The 15,019-nt window shown below is 50.3% G+C and overlaps 1 protein-coding gene across 3 annotated transcripts in view; it reads right to left on the bottom strand.

Moving 5' to 3' along the window:
• The window catches only part of Asap3 (ArfGAP with SH3 domain, ankyrin repeat and PH domain 3), a 40,800-nt gene that overhangs the window by 6,657 nt on the left and 19,124 nt on the right, over positions 1-15,019 (bottom strand). For 2 of the 3 annotated variants that reach the window (NM_001427661.1, XM_039111294.2), the window contains exons 2-15: positions 11,721-11,793; positions 11,495-11,640; positions 10,585-10,659; positions 9,598-9,647; positions 5,076-5,187; positions 4,778-4,863; positions 4,172-4,247; positions 3,927-4,013; positions 3,641-3,750; positions 2,476-2,545; positions 2,139-2,226; positions 624-672; positions 324-511; positions 112-245 (exon numbers count right to left, since the gene is read on the bottom strand). In NM_001427661.1, the coding sequence (NP_001414590.1) occupies positions 112-245; positions 324-511; positions 624-672; positions 2,139-2,226; positions 2,476-2,545; positions 3,641-3,750; positions 3,927-4,013; positions 4,172-4,247; positions 4,778-4,863; positions 5,076-5,187; positions 9,598-9,647; positions 10,585-10,659; positions 11,495-11,640; positions 11,721-11,793 (1,344 nt within the window). Of the gene's footprint in view, positions 1-111; positions 246-323; positions 512-623; positions 673-2,138; positions 2,227-2,475; positions 2,546-3,640; positions 3,787-3,926; positions 4,014-4,171; positions 4,248-4,777; positions 4,864-5,075; positions 5,188-9,597; positions 9,648-10,584; positions 10,660-11,494; positions 11,641-11,720; positions 11,794-15,019 lie in introns of those variants that run through there. The other variant, XM_039111295.2, reaches the window with a different exon arrangement.

The raw sequence follows: 15,019 nt of genomic DNA, 5'->3' as shown, positions 1-15,019 counted from the left end.
AGGATGTAGCTCCTGGCAACGGTCAGCCTTCAAAGTTTAGTCCCACCCTACAGTTCCCTAAGCCCCGCCCCACACCCCTAACACTTTCTCTGACCCCTGATCCGCTCTCACCAGCAGCTCCGAGGGGCCCAGGAGGTCCAAAGTGAGCGACTGTATGCGGGAGTAGCGCACGCCCAGCTCCCGGTGGACACCGGAGCACTGGATGCAGGTGAGCACGCCCAGGTTGGTGCTGAGCCACGTGGGGTCTGCAGAGGAGCCCAGTTGGAGTCTACATCTCAGAGTCCCTGCTCCAGGCCTCCCACCAAAGCTTCCCCACCGCTGACCTGCAGCCCCACAGTCGCAGCAATGGTCATTCCCTGGCCTGCTCTTCACCTCCGCGACGAGCATGTTGGTTAAGTCGTGGGGCTCCGTATCCAGTCTGGTGCCCCAAGACCACTGGCCGCCACTGGGCTCCCCGTGAAAGGCGCTGCTCAGTGCTTCGTCCTTGCTATTCTGTAGCACAGACACCCATCTGTGCAGATGGAATGGGTGGGTTGCCGACAGGAGACTGGGTGTGGACCAAGTTCCCTGCCCCATGCGCTGCCCTTCCCCCACCCCACTGATGGCCCAGCACGGGCACTCACGCCTCACACTCCAGTTCGTCCTCTGCATGGAAGTGGTACGTACGGTTGTCTGTGGGGGAGAGAAGAGGGCATCAAGCCCACAGATATTGCAGGCCCTCCCCAAGACAAATGTCTGTGTGCCCCAGAGACCAGGCCCTCCTAAGTGTCACCACCACCTTCATTCGTCATCTCCAAAGTAGGACCGGGATAAGGCTCTCTGCATGATCCAGGCTCAGTGCACTGCACCGGGCCCCAGCTCAAGCACAGCACGGCCCTCACCTCCAGCAACCACCACACTCTGGTTTCCGTTTCCTTCCTGTCTCCCTTCACCTAGCCCGACCAGCTCCCGACCAGCTCCCAGGCTGCCCTGTCTATGGCTCTAAACCATACTGCACCCTGCTTCCAATCACTCTAGGGTCCCTACTATCGGGGAACAGGGTCCAGACCTTTAAGAGGCAGTCCCAGGCCTTACCTCTTGCTGCTCCTGTGTGAAGTCCCTTGTAAGACTGGGTGGGGAATCTGTTCCGCTTCCATGACTTTTGCCCTGCTAGCCTCCTCCCCAGACCCTCCCTCTCTTAAATGCTACAGTCTCTGTGTCTCTCAAGGCTAAACACAAATGCTCTCCTCAAACAGCCCTTAATTCCCTATAGCAGCTCAAGTCCTCTGAGGGGCTCTATGCACTCTTCCCTCCTCTGGACATCCAACCCCCACTCCCATCCCCTGCCCCAAGAGCCCTGGATCCCCTTCTCAATCCTTCCTTCCAAGAGGGTTCCCTGTCTGGAATGACGGCTCAGCAGTTAAGAGCACTGGCTGCTCTTCCAGAGGTCCTGAGTTCAAATCCCAGTACCCACAAGGCAGCTCACTGCTCTCTGGAACCCCAGTTCCAACACACACACACACACACACACACACACACACACACACACACACACACACAGGCAAAATACCAATACACATAAAATAAAAACAATTCATTAAGAGGGTTCCCTGAAGACAAGAGCGTTTTTAAAAAAAAAATTGAGACAAGGTCTCATGTAACCCAGGCTAGCCTAAAGTCCACTGGTAGCTGAGGATGGCCTTGCACTTCTGATTCCCATCCCGGGATTACAGATGTGCATCAGCACGCCTAGTGTTATATGGTTCTCAGCACTGGGCCCAGAGATGTATGGATACAAGGCAGTGTTAGCTGTTCCTGTCCTAAAGAGGCCAGCAATTACTTTCCTGAGGCTTGGCGTTATAGCCCCAGATTCACACACACATACACAAAAATAATAAATAAATAAATAAATAAATAAATAAATAAATAAATAAACCAGTTTCAACAGCCAGATAAGCCAGAACCGTTCGAATGTGTTCTACACAACCACCACACTTAATGTATACAGGAGGTGGGTGTGTTTCATGTTCGGTGGGCTGAGAGGTGAAACCCTATGAAGTACCAAGCCCCTGGTCTGTAGGGCTACACAGGGACTGAATTTAGAGCCGGGGCTGTGGCCCCTCAGGAGGAGCAATGTGGGGCTGCTGTGGACTACTCACGGGTCACCAGGTCGAAGCACCTTTTATCCTCAGGATTTGGCCTCACTTGGCACGTCAGCAAGGCCAACTTCACTGGGGGCCTGTTGACCTGTGGAAATTTGAGGGTAGAGGACCCCATGTTACCCCTCTGGGCCTCTGAGTCTTCTGTTTCCTTATCTATTAAATAACTATGAAAGACCCTTTCCTCCCAGGGAGGGGATGGGTATCCTAAGTTGAGCCTCTGGATACCATCCTTCCTCCTACCAGAGATCCCTAATCCTCCGTTATCTAAGATTAGAGGCCTGTTCCAGAGGGAGGGCTTGGCACCTGTCTGCTCAGAACACGGGAGAGCTCTCACCATGCTGTGTGAGATGGTCAGGCAGCCATACTTCACTCCACACTTCCTCTTCTGCCAGACTCTTCGAATCCTAAAGAAGGACAGAAAAACAATGTCCAGTGGCTGACATCTAATCTCCCTGCATCTGAGAACAAGAATACACAACACCTCCCCTTCCCTTCCCATCCACTGTGCCTCATCACTCTCTGCCCTCAAGAAGCTCCCAGGATGATGGGGCAAAGCCGAGTGCTTTGGAATCCCCACTCTAAGGGTCAAGATGATTCTGGTACCCTGAGGGCATCTTGTCTGATAGAAGAGACACAACTCACAACCTCACAAGTGTTGTGTGTGAGCACGCCGCAGCACACGGATGGGGAGAGAGGGTGACCTGAGAGGCTGGAACAGGCTTAGGTTTGAACACTTGGTCCCCAGCGGCAGAACTGTTTGGGGAGGATTAGGAGGTGTGGCCTTTTGATCCTTTAGGAGATCGATGTATCACTGGGGGAGAAGCTTTGAGGTTTCAAAAGCCTGCGCCCTTCCCCTGTAGCTCTTTTTCTGCTTTGTGCTTGTGGGTGAGCTCTGAGCTACCAAAGTCTGCCTGCCATGGTGTCCGCCATGATGGTCACTGGACTCACCCTCTGGGACAGTAAACCTCCTTTAAACCTTTTCTTCCATAAGTTGCCTTGGTCATGGTGTCTCTTCCCAGCAATAGAAAAGTTACTAAGACAGTCAGTTCTCTATTTCTACCACGTGGGCTCCAGGGATTGAGCTCAGATGGTCAAGCATGTCACAAGCACCCTTACCCTCTAAGCGATGTCACTGGGCCCTTTTTAAAATAAAAAGTTAACACCAGGAAGCGAGGCATAGTCGATGTTTTCACGTCTAGGTGTATTGAGTATACTGCATTGAGTCCAGGATGAAAGTCTATTTACTGTTTGGTTAAGTCTCAACTGCTGCTGACATCAAACTCATGGCAAGCCCCTGCCTCAGCCTCCCAAATGCTGGCACTAAAGGCATGTGCCAGGCATGGCCTTGTTGCTACAATTCTTGAAGAATAGCCTTTAGTGACCTTTGGATAATTGTATTCTATCAGACTGTACAAAATGGTCCGCAGGACTGTAAGAACAACCTTCATTCCTAGCTGTGTGTCTTTGGGCAGGTTGCCTAAGCTCTCTGAGTCACTCACCCATCACTTTTCTTGTACAGGAAGCCCACCTTCTCAGTCCCAAACTGCTTGTTGCCTTGGTGCTGGTGGATGCTGTAGCCGCCCCCTGAGTTCTTCCGGTTTGGGTGCTCCTGCCCCTCAGACATGCAAAGGAGACTTCAGGGTGTCTGGGAGGGAAGAGCCCCGTGCTGCACTGCTCCTTGGGGAACACTTGGGGGCTCTTCTCCCTCCCTCCCTCCCTCCCTCCCTCCCTCCCTCCCTCCCTCCCTCCATATGCCAGGGTGTGGTGGATGGGTCAGAGCCTGACCTCTCTGCTCTCCAGATGCAGCATCCCACGGAGGGAGTCTCGGAGCTGGGTGAGCTTGTGCAGTTCCTCCTCCTGAGCCTGCCTAAGCTATGGGCAGAGGAGATGGTGCAGGGAGAGCCTGATCCAGTGTGCTGGGGCAGTGCCTCCCTCTGACCTGAGCCAGCTCTGCACACTTACAGCTTCCCAGAAAGGCAGGGGGGGGGGCGGGATGTTGACTTCACAACTAAGGGACAGGCTGGACTTACCCCATGGACCGAGGCTGCCAGCTTGTCAATGAACGGGGACAGACTCTGAGCTGCCTTCCAGCCATCTTGGAAGAAGCTAAGAAAAGCCAGAGGCCAAATAAGGGATCAGGGAGGGAAGGAGATGGGTCCCACAGGGCACCCCTGGCTTGCGGCCTGAGGGTGAGAACAGGGCGGGTGTGCAGAGGTGAGGTTCAGCTCTCACTGACTAGTTTCAAGAGCTTGATAAGTGGGCCTCAGTTTCCCCATCTGTAAAATACGGATAAACGCTGCATCTGCTTAGGGCCTAGGGGATCAGTGAGATCGCCATACCCAACCCCTTTAGTGCCCGAACCATGGTGAGTGCTTTATAAAGTGGCGTCTGGGGGTTGGGGATTTAGCTCAGTGGTAGAACGCTTGCCTAGCAAGCGCAAGGCCCTGGGTTCGGTCCCCAGCTCCGAAAAAAAAGAACCAAAAAAAATAAAAAAATAAAAAAATAAAGTGGCGTCTGTGTAAAACACTGTTGCAATGAGGTCCAGACATAGAGAGACCTGGAGGGCCCCAAACCCCAGAGGGGTGCTTTGTCTTGTTCCCCAAAGCATTAAGGGTGGAGGCGGAGGAGAGACTGACTTGTGCTGGGCGTGGAAGAACTTGATGAGGCTCTGCAGGAAGTCTGGGCCTTGCTTCACCTGGCTCTCTCCAGCTTTGACAAGGTACTGGCAAAGGACAAGACAAAAAAGTGTGACGTGAACTGACCCTGGTTTTGTTCCCTGCCTCAGGGCTAATCCTTTTACCCATTACTGAACCTTGGTTACATCCTACAGGCCAGCTGGCCAGCCCTAGGGCCCGTGACTGCTGCCCTGAGCGTTCGGAAGAGGCAAACCGGAAACACACCCAGCACATCCTCACTGCGGGTTCTGCACCTCACCTCACACATGTGCAGCTGGAAGACTCGTCGTTCTCGCTGTGTGTCCTGGGACATCGCCCCGTGGCTTCCTCCTGGGAACCTGGCTCGATCCCTCTCCTTCTCCAGCTTGGCCCTAGATCACAGGGAAAGAGACATTTGAAGATGCTTCACCAGCACTTATGCCACCCACCATCCTTACCGTGGATCCATGTGTGTGGGGACAGATCCCTTCCCTGTGCCATGTATGTGCTGTGGCTGACAAGAGAGGGTGGGGAGGTCTGGGGAGTCCAGGGGGTCATGGGGGAAAAGGCACAAATCACATCAAGGCGGAGACAGGAAAGTGAAACAAGAGACCTGGCCTTGTCCTAGCAGCTTAGAAAGCGATGTCTGTGCAGTGACTGGAAGGAAGCCGGAGACATTAGCTTGGGGTAATCTAGGGCTGGGCATGAGGGCTAGACCCTAGGATACCTTAGGTGGAGGAGGCAGGACCACTGGGGGCCTGGTTTCCACCAATGAAGCTTCTGGGTCTTTAAGGTAGAAGATTGTATGCCATAGGGATTGAGTCAAATGGATGACTCATTCTGATTAGCTAGAAGGGATGTCTCTTCTTGTTGTACAAACCAGGAGGATCCAATAAGGTGGGGACCCTGATGCTGGATCTGTCTGTCTGTCTGTCTGTCTATCACTTATGAATTGGGGATGACCTTCTGCTGCCAGGCAAGTGAACCTGGTAACAGTATAAAGAGTTCCCCACCAAGGAAGCTCTTCATAAGCATTAACTGACTGGGTCTTAAGTAGCCCAGTCTGGTCTCACTATGCATCAGATCATCTTGACCTTGTGACCTTCCAGCATCCACCTTCCAAGGGCCGACATCATAGGTGTGCATCACACCAGGTTTTACACAGTTCTGGGGAGCAAGCCCAGGGCTCTGTGTGTGCCAAGCAATCACACTACCGACTGAGCCACATCCTCAAGCTGACTTATTTTTACCCGCTAATTTTGTTAACAGGCCTTCACACACTTACTCCACTGTACAGATGAGAAGCCTGAGGCCTGACCTAGTTACACAGCTCTTAAGTGGCCGAGGTGGGATCTGAACCCAGATCCATTTGATGCTAGCACTGACCTTAGTCCCCACCATCTAGAGACAGCCACACTGTCTTTGTTAGAATTTACAGTCAGGGTGATAGAGCTGAAACCCAGGACAAGGAAGTTGCTCAAGACCACAAGCCAGGGCTGGAGAGATGGCTCAGTGGTTAAGAACACTGACTACTCCTCCTAGAGGACCCAGGTTCAATTCCCAGCTTCGACATGGAGGCTCACACCATGTGTAACTCTAGTTCAGGGCAACCTGACGATCTCCACAGATACCGCATGCACACAATGGACACTCACTTGAGCACAAATATATATAAAATTAAATATTGGGCTGGAGAGATGGCTCAGCGGTTAAGAGCCATCTGACTGCTCTTCCAGAGGTCCTGAGTTCAATTCCCAGCAACCACATGGTGGCTCACAACCATCTGTAATGGGATCCGATGCCCTCTTCTGGTGTGTGTGAAGACAGCGACAAAGTACTCATATACATAAAATAAAATGTTTAAAAAATAAAAATAACGCAAGGCCCTGGGTTCGGTCCCCAGCTCAAAAAATAAATAAATAAATAAATAAATAAATATTACACGTGGAATAAAAAAGCTGGTCAGAGGAACTGCCTGTGTCAGATAACGCAGAGCTCTGGGCTTCCACCTCTCGGGCCTTCCCCAGTTCTTGCACAGAGATGGAAAATGAATACTTGTTGAATTTTTCTGGAGTTTTTGTTTGTTTTTGGTTTTTGGTTTTTTTTTATTCTTTTTTTTTTATTAACTTGAATATTTCTTATATACATTTCGAGTGTTATTCCCTTTCCCGGTTTCCCGGCAAACATCCCCCTCCCCCCTCCCCTTTCTTATCGGTGTTCCCCTCCCCATCCTCCCCCCATTGCCGCCCTCCCCCCAACAATCTAGTTCACTGGTTGTTTTTTGTTTTTAAGAATTATATAAGTACACTGTGGCTGTCTTCAGACACGACAGAGGAGGGCATCAGATCCCATTACAGATGGTTGTGAGCCACCATGTGGTTGCTGGGAATCAAATCCACCTGCCTCTGCCTCCTGAGTGCTGGGATCGAAGGCAGGTGCCACCACACCTTTGAAATCTTACAAAGAGTTCTCTAGAAGAAAACTTAGGAAACTTCCCAGGCAGAGCTGCTTGGGAAGGTCTGTAAGGGAAGGTCGCTCTGTCCATTTTGGTAGACGTGGCCCTACAGGATGAAGGGGGAAAGAGGGTCACATGATTCCCTCAGCGACTCATTCAGAGAAGGCTGGCCTGTCTCTCTGCTGCCCATTTTTGGATCTCTAACATGAGCAGATGGCCACACGACATCCCAGACAGGATGAGGCTCTGAGCTCTCGGCTATAAGGTGGAGGTGTGACCTTTCAGTCTGGACCTGGACTGGTGTTCGTGGCTCTAGGAGACGGAAGGGCAATAAAAGCTTCAGCATCTGCCTTTTGGAACCCGGCCCACAGAGGTCATTATGCACTGAGCGAACACTGAGTTCCCAGGATGCTTCCCCCGTGACAGAGCAGAATGTGCATGTTGGCACACCTGCCCCAGCTAACTGCTGCCGTCGTCTGAGGACATTACACTAGTGCAGAAAGATGCTCTCAATGTTGGCTTCTTTATTTTCTGAGACAGGGTCTCATGCATCCTTGACTAGCCTCAAACTCTATGAATAGGGGTGGGTAACTTTGAACTTCTCACCCTCCTGTCTTCTCTTCCTGGGTACTGCAATGACAGGTTTGTGCCATACCCAGTTATACTCTGCTGGGGATTGGACCTGGAGCTCTGAGTGCGATAGGCAAGCACTCTCCCTGCACACTGAGCTATGTCCCCTCTTTGTTTACTTGCTTTTGAGACAGGGTCTCACTATAGAGCCCTGGCTAACCTGGAACTCACCATGTAGACCAGGCTGGCCTCAAACTCAGAGAGATCCACCTGAATCCCAGAATACTGGGATTAGTCACGAGCCACCAGGCCCAGCCCATTTTGAGCAAGGTCTCTCTGTATACCAGGCTGACTTCAAACTTGCAATCCTCCTGCCTCACCTTCCCAAGTTCGACTTTATAGGTATACATAACCGCTCCTAGCTCTGCATGATAATTTATTAATAAAAATAGCAGATCACACAACAATATGGTTATTCTGGTCTCAGTCTTGTTAACACATTTCATGGTGGAAAAATATTGTCTCCTTCCTGGGGATTAAAGATTTTTTTTTCTCTCCTATGCTTTGGCAGTTTCTCCCTACTTCACCTTGCTTTATAGTTTTCTGAGACAGAGTCTCACATATCCCAGGCTGGCTTCAAATTAGCCATGTAGCAGAGGCTGGCTCTGAAGCTGTTCTTCCTGACCCCGCTTATTGCACACTGCAGAAATTATAGGAGAGCATCGCCACAGCACCTCTGCCCTGCTTTTTGGTTGTTTTTTTGTTTGTTTGTTTGTTTGGTTGGTTGGTTAGTTGGCTGTTTTTTGTTTGTTTTTTAAGTGGCTTCTGGGAATTGAACTTAGGACCTCATGCTTGCAAAGTGAGCACAACTGAGCTGTCTCTCCAGGCCCATGCCCCCCGACCTTTTTTCTTTTTTTTTTTTTTTTTCCCCCCCGGAGCTGGGGATCGAACCCAGGGCCTTGTGCTTCCTAGGCAAGCACTCTACCACTGAGCTAAATCCCCAACCCCCCCCGACCTTTTTTAACAAACACATTCCCCACAAAGTGACCCTCATATTCTCCTAAAGATGATTAAACTTTTTCCTTCTTTTTCTGTGTGTAGGTGATGGGACAGGATCTCACTACTGTCCAGACTGGCCTGAAACTCCAGGGAACCAAGCAACTTTTGCCTCAGCCTCCTGCCTATCGAAGACTATAGGTGTGTAACACCATGCTGAGCAAATTCTCTCTCTCTCTCTCTCTCTTTTTAACTTCACCGTATTTTCTAGATTATATTTCTGCTTTAGCACAATGTAAGAAAAAACACTTTTTCAAAGGAAGAATACAGAGTCTGAAACCGGAACCTGAAGGAGCCTAAGGAGTCTGCTTAGGAAAGGCTGGCCGCTGGAGGCCACAACCTCTTCTGTCCCTGGGACAGCACGAGGAAGCCTAGGTACTTCCCCCCTCCTCTTCTATGTCCAACCCAATGTTTGCCACTCCTATCTGCTGCCCAGCTGCATGCCCCTGAGCTAACAACTCTGTCCCTTTGAAGCTCTGGATACACCTCAGGGCTGAGTTATCTTGAGGATGCAATATCTTGTCCACATGGGCGTCACAAGACCAGGTCACTGGGGGCAGCATCCTGTGGTCCTTTGTCTTGCAGCACGGTACCCAGAACCCAGCCAGGATTGACTATAGGCTCCAAAGAGCTAGACACCCTGAGTGACACAACCCAAAGTCTCCCTCCTTCTCCAATGCAAACATGCTCTCCTGAAAGTCACCCTCCCGAGGTCACTTACACTTTGGTTTCATAGTCCTTCCATGCCTTCTCCAGATGCTTCTTGGAATCCTGGAGTTGAGAAAAGAATGAGTTGCCCAAAGGGAAGCATGGACCCTGGGATAAATAGGATGCTCTGCTGCCTTTAGCGGGACCCCACTCTTTTTTGGGAGGGGCCCCACTCTTTAGCTATGTTGTTCTCCAACTGACACTAGCACGCCAAACCAACTTCTTTCCTGAGGTTTTCAGCCCACCCCCGCTTCTCCCCAGAGTTGCCAAGAACCAGTCAGGTGTGGTGGGGTCTAGCCGGGGGTGCAGCCAGCCTCTGGGCTCTGCTGTGAGTCTTGTCATGGGCTGTGGAGGATGAAGGCTGGAAGATGAAGGTCAAACACCACCCGGATTTTATCCTACCAATCTCTTCTGCCTGATTTGACACCACCAGGAATTCTATGAATTCACAGAATGGTTGAGAAGTCTCCTTAAGGCCATCCGGCAAACCAGTAAGACTCAGCTGACCCCTGGCCTGGCTTGCCTGGGCCGGATGCTTGAGCCTTAGCCAGCTCAACTCTCCACACCCTTCTAGACAGCCTTAACTTCTTCTGAGAAAAAAAAAAAAAGTCATCTGTCTGGTTTGGGAGGTTCCCAGGATGGTGTCACTCGGACCAGGACAGTTCCTCCCCAAGCTTTGTGGGGCAGACTGCTCAGGGAGGTGACTCTGCCACCTCCTTTCACAGGACCTCTCTGCATGGACTCAGAGCTGCCAGAGCAGCAACAGAACACTGAGGATCCTGGCCTGTGGACCTTCCGTGTCTCAGCATGTCTGCCTTTACCCTGCTGGGAGAGGTGAGGACTCAGAGCCAAACTCTACTCATGACCTAGATTCCAGGCCCTCCAGCTGATCCAAAGGCCGTATTCCTGCAGAGACAGCCCCTCACTTGGCCTCTCCTCCCAGCCAGTCCTGCATCCACTGTCCCCTCCGCAGACCCCTCTGTCCCACGTGGACACTCACATGTCGCCCATCCCTTAGATGCCCCTTCATCAGATTGTCCAGCGGGAAGGAGACGATGTTGTTCAGGTTCTGAACCTACAAAAAGCAGAGACCCCCACCCCGTGGAGATCAAGGTCTGGGGAAATACCAGGAGCCAAAGAGGAGCCACAGGACTCTAAGAGGCAGGGAGAGGGAGAGACAAAGGGGTGGAGGGGGACGGGGGTAAAGAATGCAGTGCCTTCCCTGGACTGCTCCAGTCCTGCATGGGGCTCTCCCTGCCTTGCTGCAGGACCCCCTTTGCTCCTGGGTGAAGCAGAGGAGGGCAGAGGGAAGTAAGGCTAGAAACAACACTGGGAAAGGGAGCGGAGTGGGAACACAGCAGACTGTAATCCCAGCGCTCAGAAGGCTGAGGCAGGCAGTGGGACCACTCTCAAAACAAAATGGTGAAGATTGGTCAGAACTGTACAGAAATTTCAGGTCAGGGGGTCAGAGATCAAGGGTCACAACTGATTCTTCCTGGTCAGTTCTTTTTTTTTTTTTTTTTTTTTTTTTTTTTTTTGGTTCTTTTTTTCGGAGCTGGGGACCGAACCCAGGGCCTTGTGCTTCCTAGGCAAGCGCTCTACCACTGAGCTAAATCCCCAGCCCTCTGGTCAGTTCTTAAGATGCTGGGTTTTGGCTAGAGAGATGGTGCTGTGGGTAAGGGCTTTGAGTGTTCCCAGCACTTACATGGTGGATAAAGACCATGTGTAATCCCAGTTCCCAGGGATCCAACACCCTTTTCTGGCCTCTGAGGGCACCAGATACACACACCCATGGTGCATATACATGCATGCAGACAAACACGCACATGAGATAAAAATAAATATATCCTAGAAGCTAATCAAGAGGCTGGCTTTGCTGTGACTGTGGAAGGCAGACTTGGGGGCCTCACCAGGTTCTTGAAGAGGGCGGCCACCTCTCGGGTAAACACAGCGAGATTTAGGAAGCCAGTGGACAACTCATGACTGTTCTGGGACAGGTGACTATTCCCCAAGGCCTCCACAGCCTCTCGGTAGTGTTCCTCGGTCTCCACATGGCCTGCAGACAGGAAAGGCTCTCAGAGTCGGCTGCAGGTCTGGCTAGGCCCCGGGCCCTGGACCCTAGGCAGGCTCACTCACCAAGACCAGAGCTGTGGATAGCACGAACAGCCTTCTTGATCCTCTGTAAGATAGCCTGGTCTCCTTCCAGGACCTAGAGGCAAAGTGTTCAAGGTTCAGAGGGGCTGGGTAGGAAGGTCTTGACCTCAGGAATTGACCCTCCAAACACACACACACACACACACACATACAGAGAGAGAACTTGCTGGGCTCCTCCTGCCAGTTGTAAACTGATCCTCTTTGCCTGACCACACAGAAGTCACAAAATAATGAAGCCACTCTAGGAAGACTACAGATTTCCCACCAACCTAGTGCCGACCAGAGCTATATAAACCAAGAGATTCAGAGATACGTGACATAGGAGAGCTGCCAGGCTAACCTAACCGAGGCTTCTGAATTGATGGGTCATGGAACTGAATGTGTGGATGGCAAATGACTCGGAAACTGTAAAATATTTCTGAAGATGTGATGACCCCAAATTAATTCAAGGTCAAGCGTATCACAAATCCAAGGTAGTATTTTTTCTTTTCTTTTCTTTTTTTTTTTTTGGAGCTGGGGACCGAACCCAGGGCCTTGCGCTTGCTAGGCAAGCGCTCTACCACTGAGCCAAATCCCCAACCCTTCTTTTTTTTTTTTAAACACTTATTTATTTAATGTATATGAATACACTGTAGCCGTCTTCAGACACACCAGAAGAGGGCATCAGATCTCATTACAGATGGTTGTGAGCCACCATGTGGTTGCTGGGAATTGAACTCAGGACCTCTGGAAGAGCAGTCAGTGCTCTTAACCACCGAGCCACTTCTCCAGCCCTCAAATCTGAAGTATTTCTAGCAGAGTTCACCCATGCTCTATGAAACAACTTCTTTGCAGCCTTGGCTCTGAACATACAACATGAGCACCTTACACAGTGCCGTTTCACCTCACAGTATCGACAGCGGAACACCTTGGTGCACACTTGAGACTCCTGCATGTTGGGAATTGCAGGGACTTTTTACTGTACATACATAGTGTTCTGCTCTTTCAGAAACAAAATGGCTTTGTTACAGGAAACAAAGACTGAATATTCTCCCATCATTCCTCAGCGTGCACCAAATAGTCCTTTCTGGGGCCTGGAGAGATGATACGGTAGTTAAGAGCACACGGTGTTCTTATACAGGACCCAAGTTCATCTCTGAGTCAGCATCCACCTAGGAAGGCTCATGATCAGCTGTCAGTCCAGCCCCAGGGGATCTAAAGCTCTCTCTCCTCTGGCTTCCACCGGTATCTACACAAGGTGGCCGATGCATACACATCCACATATCCATAAATTAAAATAAAACAAAATCTGGGGCCAGGCATAGTGAAGCACACTTTTTTTTTTCAGTTACTACTGTACTTTATTGTGTTCAACCAAATCACCATGTTACAAAAATAGCAAGCTGCCATAATAAAAAATAAGGCTCCTCTATCCAGCACCAGATAGCATCATTTTACTTTCAAGCCTAGAAATTGCACACTTGTATATAAACCAATCGAAGATGAGGATTGAGAGTTCATCTTGGTGGATTTTTCCTTTGATGAATATGAAGTGTCCTTCCTTATCCTTTTTGATGACTTTTAATTGAAAATTGATTTTATTTGATATTAGAATGGCTACTCCAGCTTGCTTCTTCTGACCATTTGCTTGGAAAGTTGTTTTCCAGCCTTTCACTCTGAGGTAGTGTCTGTCTTTGTCTCTGAGGTGTGTATCCTGTAGGCAGCAGAATGCAGGGTCCTCATTGCGTATCCAGTTTGTTAATCTATGTCTTTTTATTGGGGAGTTGAGGCCATTGATGTTGAGAGATATTAAGGAATAGTGATTATTGGTGAAGCACACTTTTAATCCCGGCACTCAAGAGGCAGAGACAGGCAGATCTCTGAGTTTGATTGAGGTCAGCCTGGTCTACAGAGGGAGTTCCAGGGACAGGGAGGGCTACATAGAGAAACCCTGTCTTGAAAAATCAATTTTAAAAAAAATAGAAAAAAGTATTAAGGGGGAACTTCTGAGCGCAGCCTGGGAAGGGAAGGTGTTTAGGGAAAGGTAGAGGAGTTCCCAGGAACCCTTTTTTTTTTTTTTTTTTCTATTCTTTTTTTCGGAGCTGGGGACCGAACCCAAGGCCTTGCACTTGCTAGGCAAGTGCTCTATCACTGAGCCAAATCCCCAACCCCTCCCAGGAACCCTTTAACAACAGCGGAGGATCAGGAGCGGAGGGTCTAGGCTCCAGCATCTGTCACACTGCGCATGCTCTGTGCCCAGCGGACTTTGAGATCCCAGCCACACACACAGGAAGCAGGGAATCACCATGACCATTTTACACTTGAAGGGGAAGGAAAATGTCTAGATTATTCAGTCATAAACAGGGGCCGAGTCAGAACTTAGCCCAGGATGGGTTACATCCAGAGTCGATATTCTGTCCACATCGAGCAGACCCAGAGTCAAGAGCACTGTTTTGATTTGTGGCCCCAAATCATGTCCACCTCAACCCCAGCTCCAGCATCTCCACAAGGTCTCTCACTGTCTCCTAGAAAGCAGGCAGGGAACAGGAAGGAAAGAGGGAACTTGACTTAAGAAATTGAAGTGGGCAGCAGTCCTCCATTCCCAATTCCTAATACTCTGGAGCCTGTTCTGCAGAAAGGAGAACAGAAGTGGTCTGGACGATCCTGGAGGGGATTCTAGAACAAAGAGGTGGAAGTCAGGGAGACAGAGACTTCAGCCCAAACAGGATGTTCCCAAATGAGGAAGAGTTTCCTCCCAAGGGTTTGAGCTCTCTACCACTTAACCTAGGGACTTCAGTGCTACAAAGATAGAGGCCCTGGATTCTATATCAGAACAGACAGGCAAAGGCTGGCAAAATGGCTCAGCAGGTAAAAGTGCTTGTGCATGGGCTTGATGACCGGAGTTAGAGATCCCTGGATCCCCCATGGTGACAGGGGAAAACTGATTCCCTGAAGCTGACCTCTGACTTCTACACATGTGCCTTGATGTGTGCACTCTAAAAGATGCACACACACACACTCGCAAATACACTGAAACAGACAGATAAATACATGAAATTTAAGGACTGGTGGCCATCTAGATTTCTCTCAACACTAAGAGCCAATGCCTTTAGGCAAAAACCTACACAGGCACTGGGTAAAGACGCATGAAACCCAGCACAAAAGAGATGTTTGAACTTGGAAGACCAGTGGAGTCCTTCAGGCAGCCCAGTCTGCCCACCCCAAGAAAAGGGCTGAGTTCCAACTACTGGCATTGTCCTTTGTGCCCCTCATCCACCCGACACACACACACACACACACAC

This window comes from Rattus norvegicus, chromosome 5 (genome assembly GCF_036323735.1).
Source record: "Rattus norvegicus strain BN/NHsdMcwi chromosome 5, GRCr8, whole genome shotgun sequence".
Taxonomy (NCBI): Eukaryota; Metazoa; Chordata; class Mammalia; order Rodentia; family Muridae; genus Rattus; species Rattus norvegicus.
The sequence above is the reverse complement of the archived record's forward strand: the minus strand, read 5'-3'. Positions and strand labels throughout refer to the sequence as shown.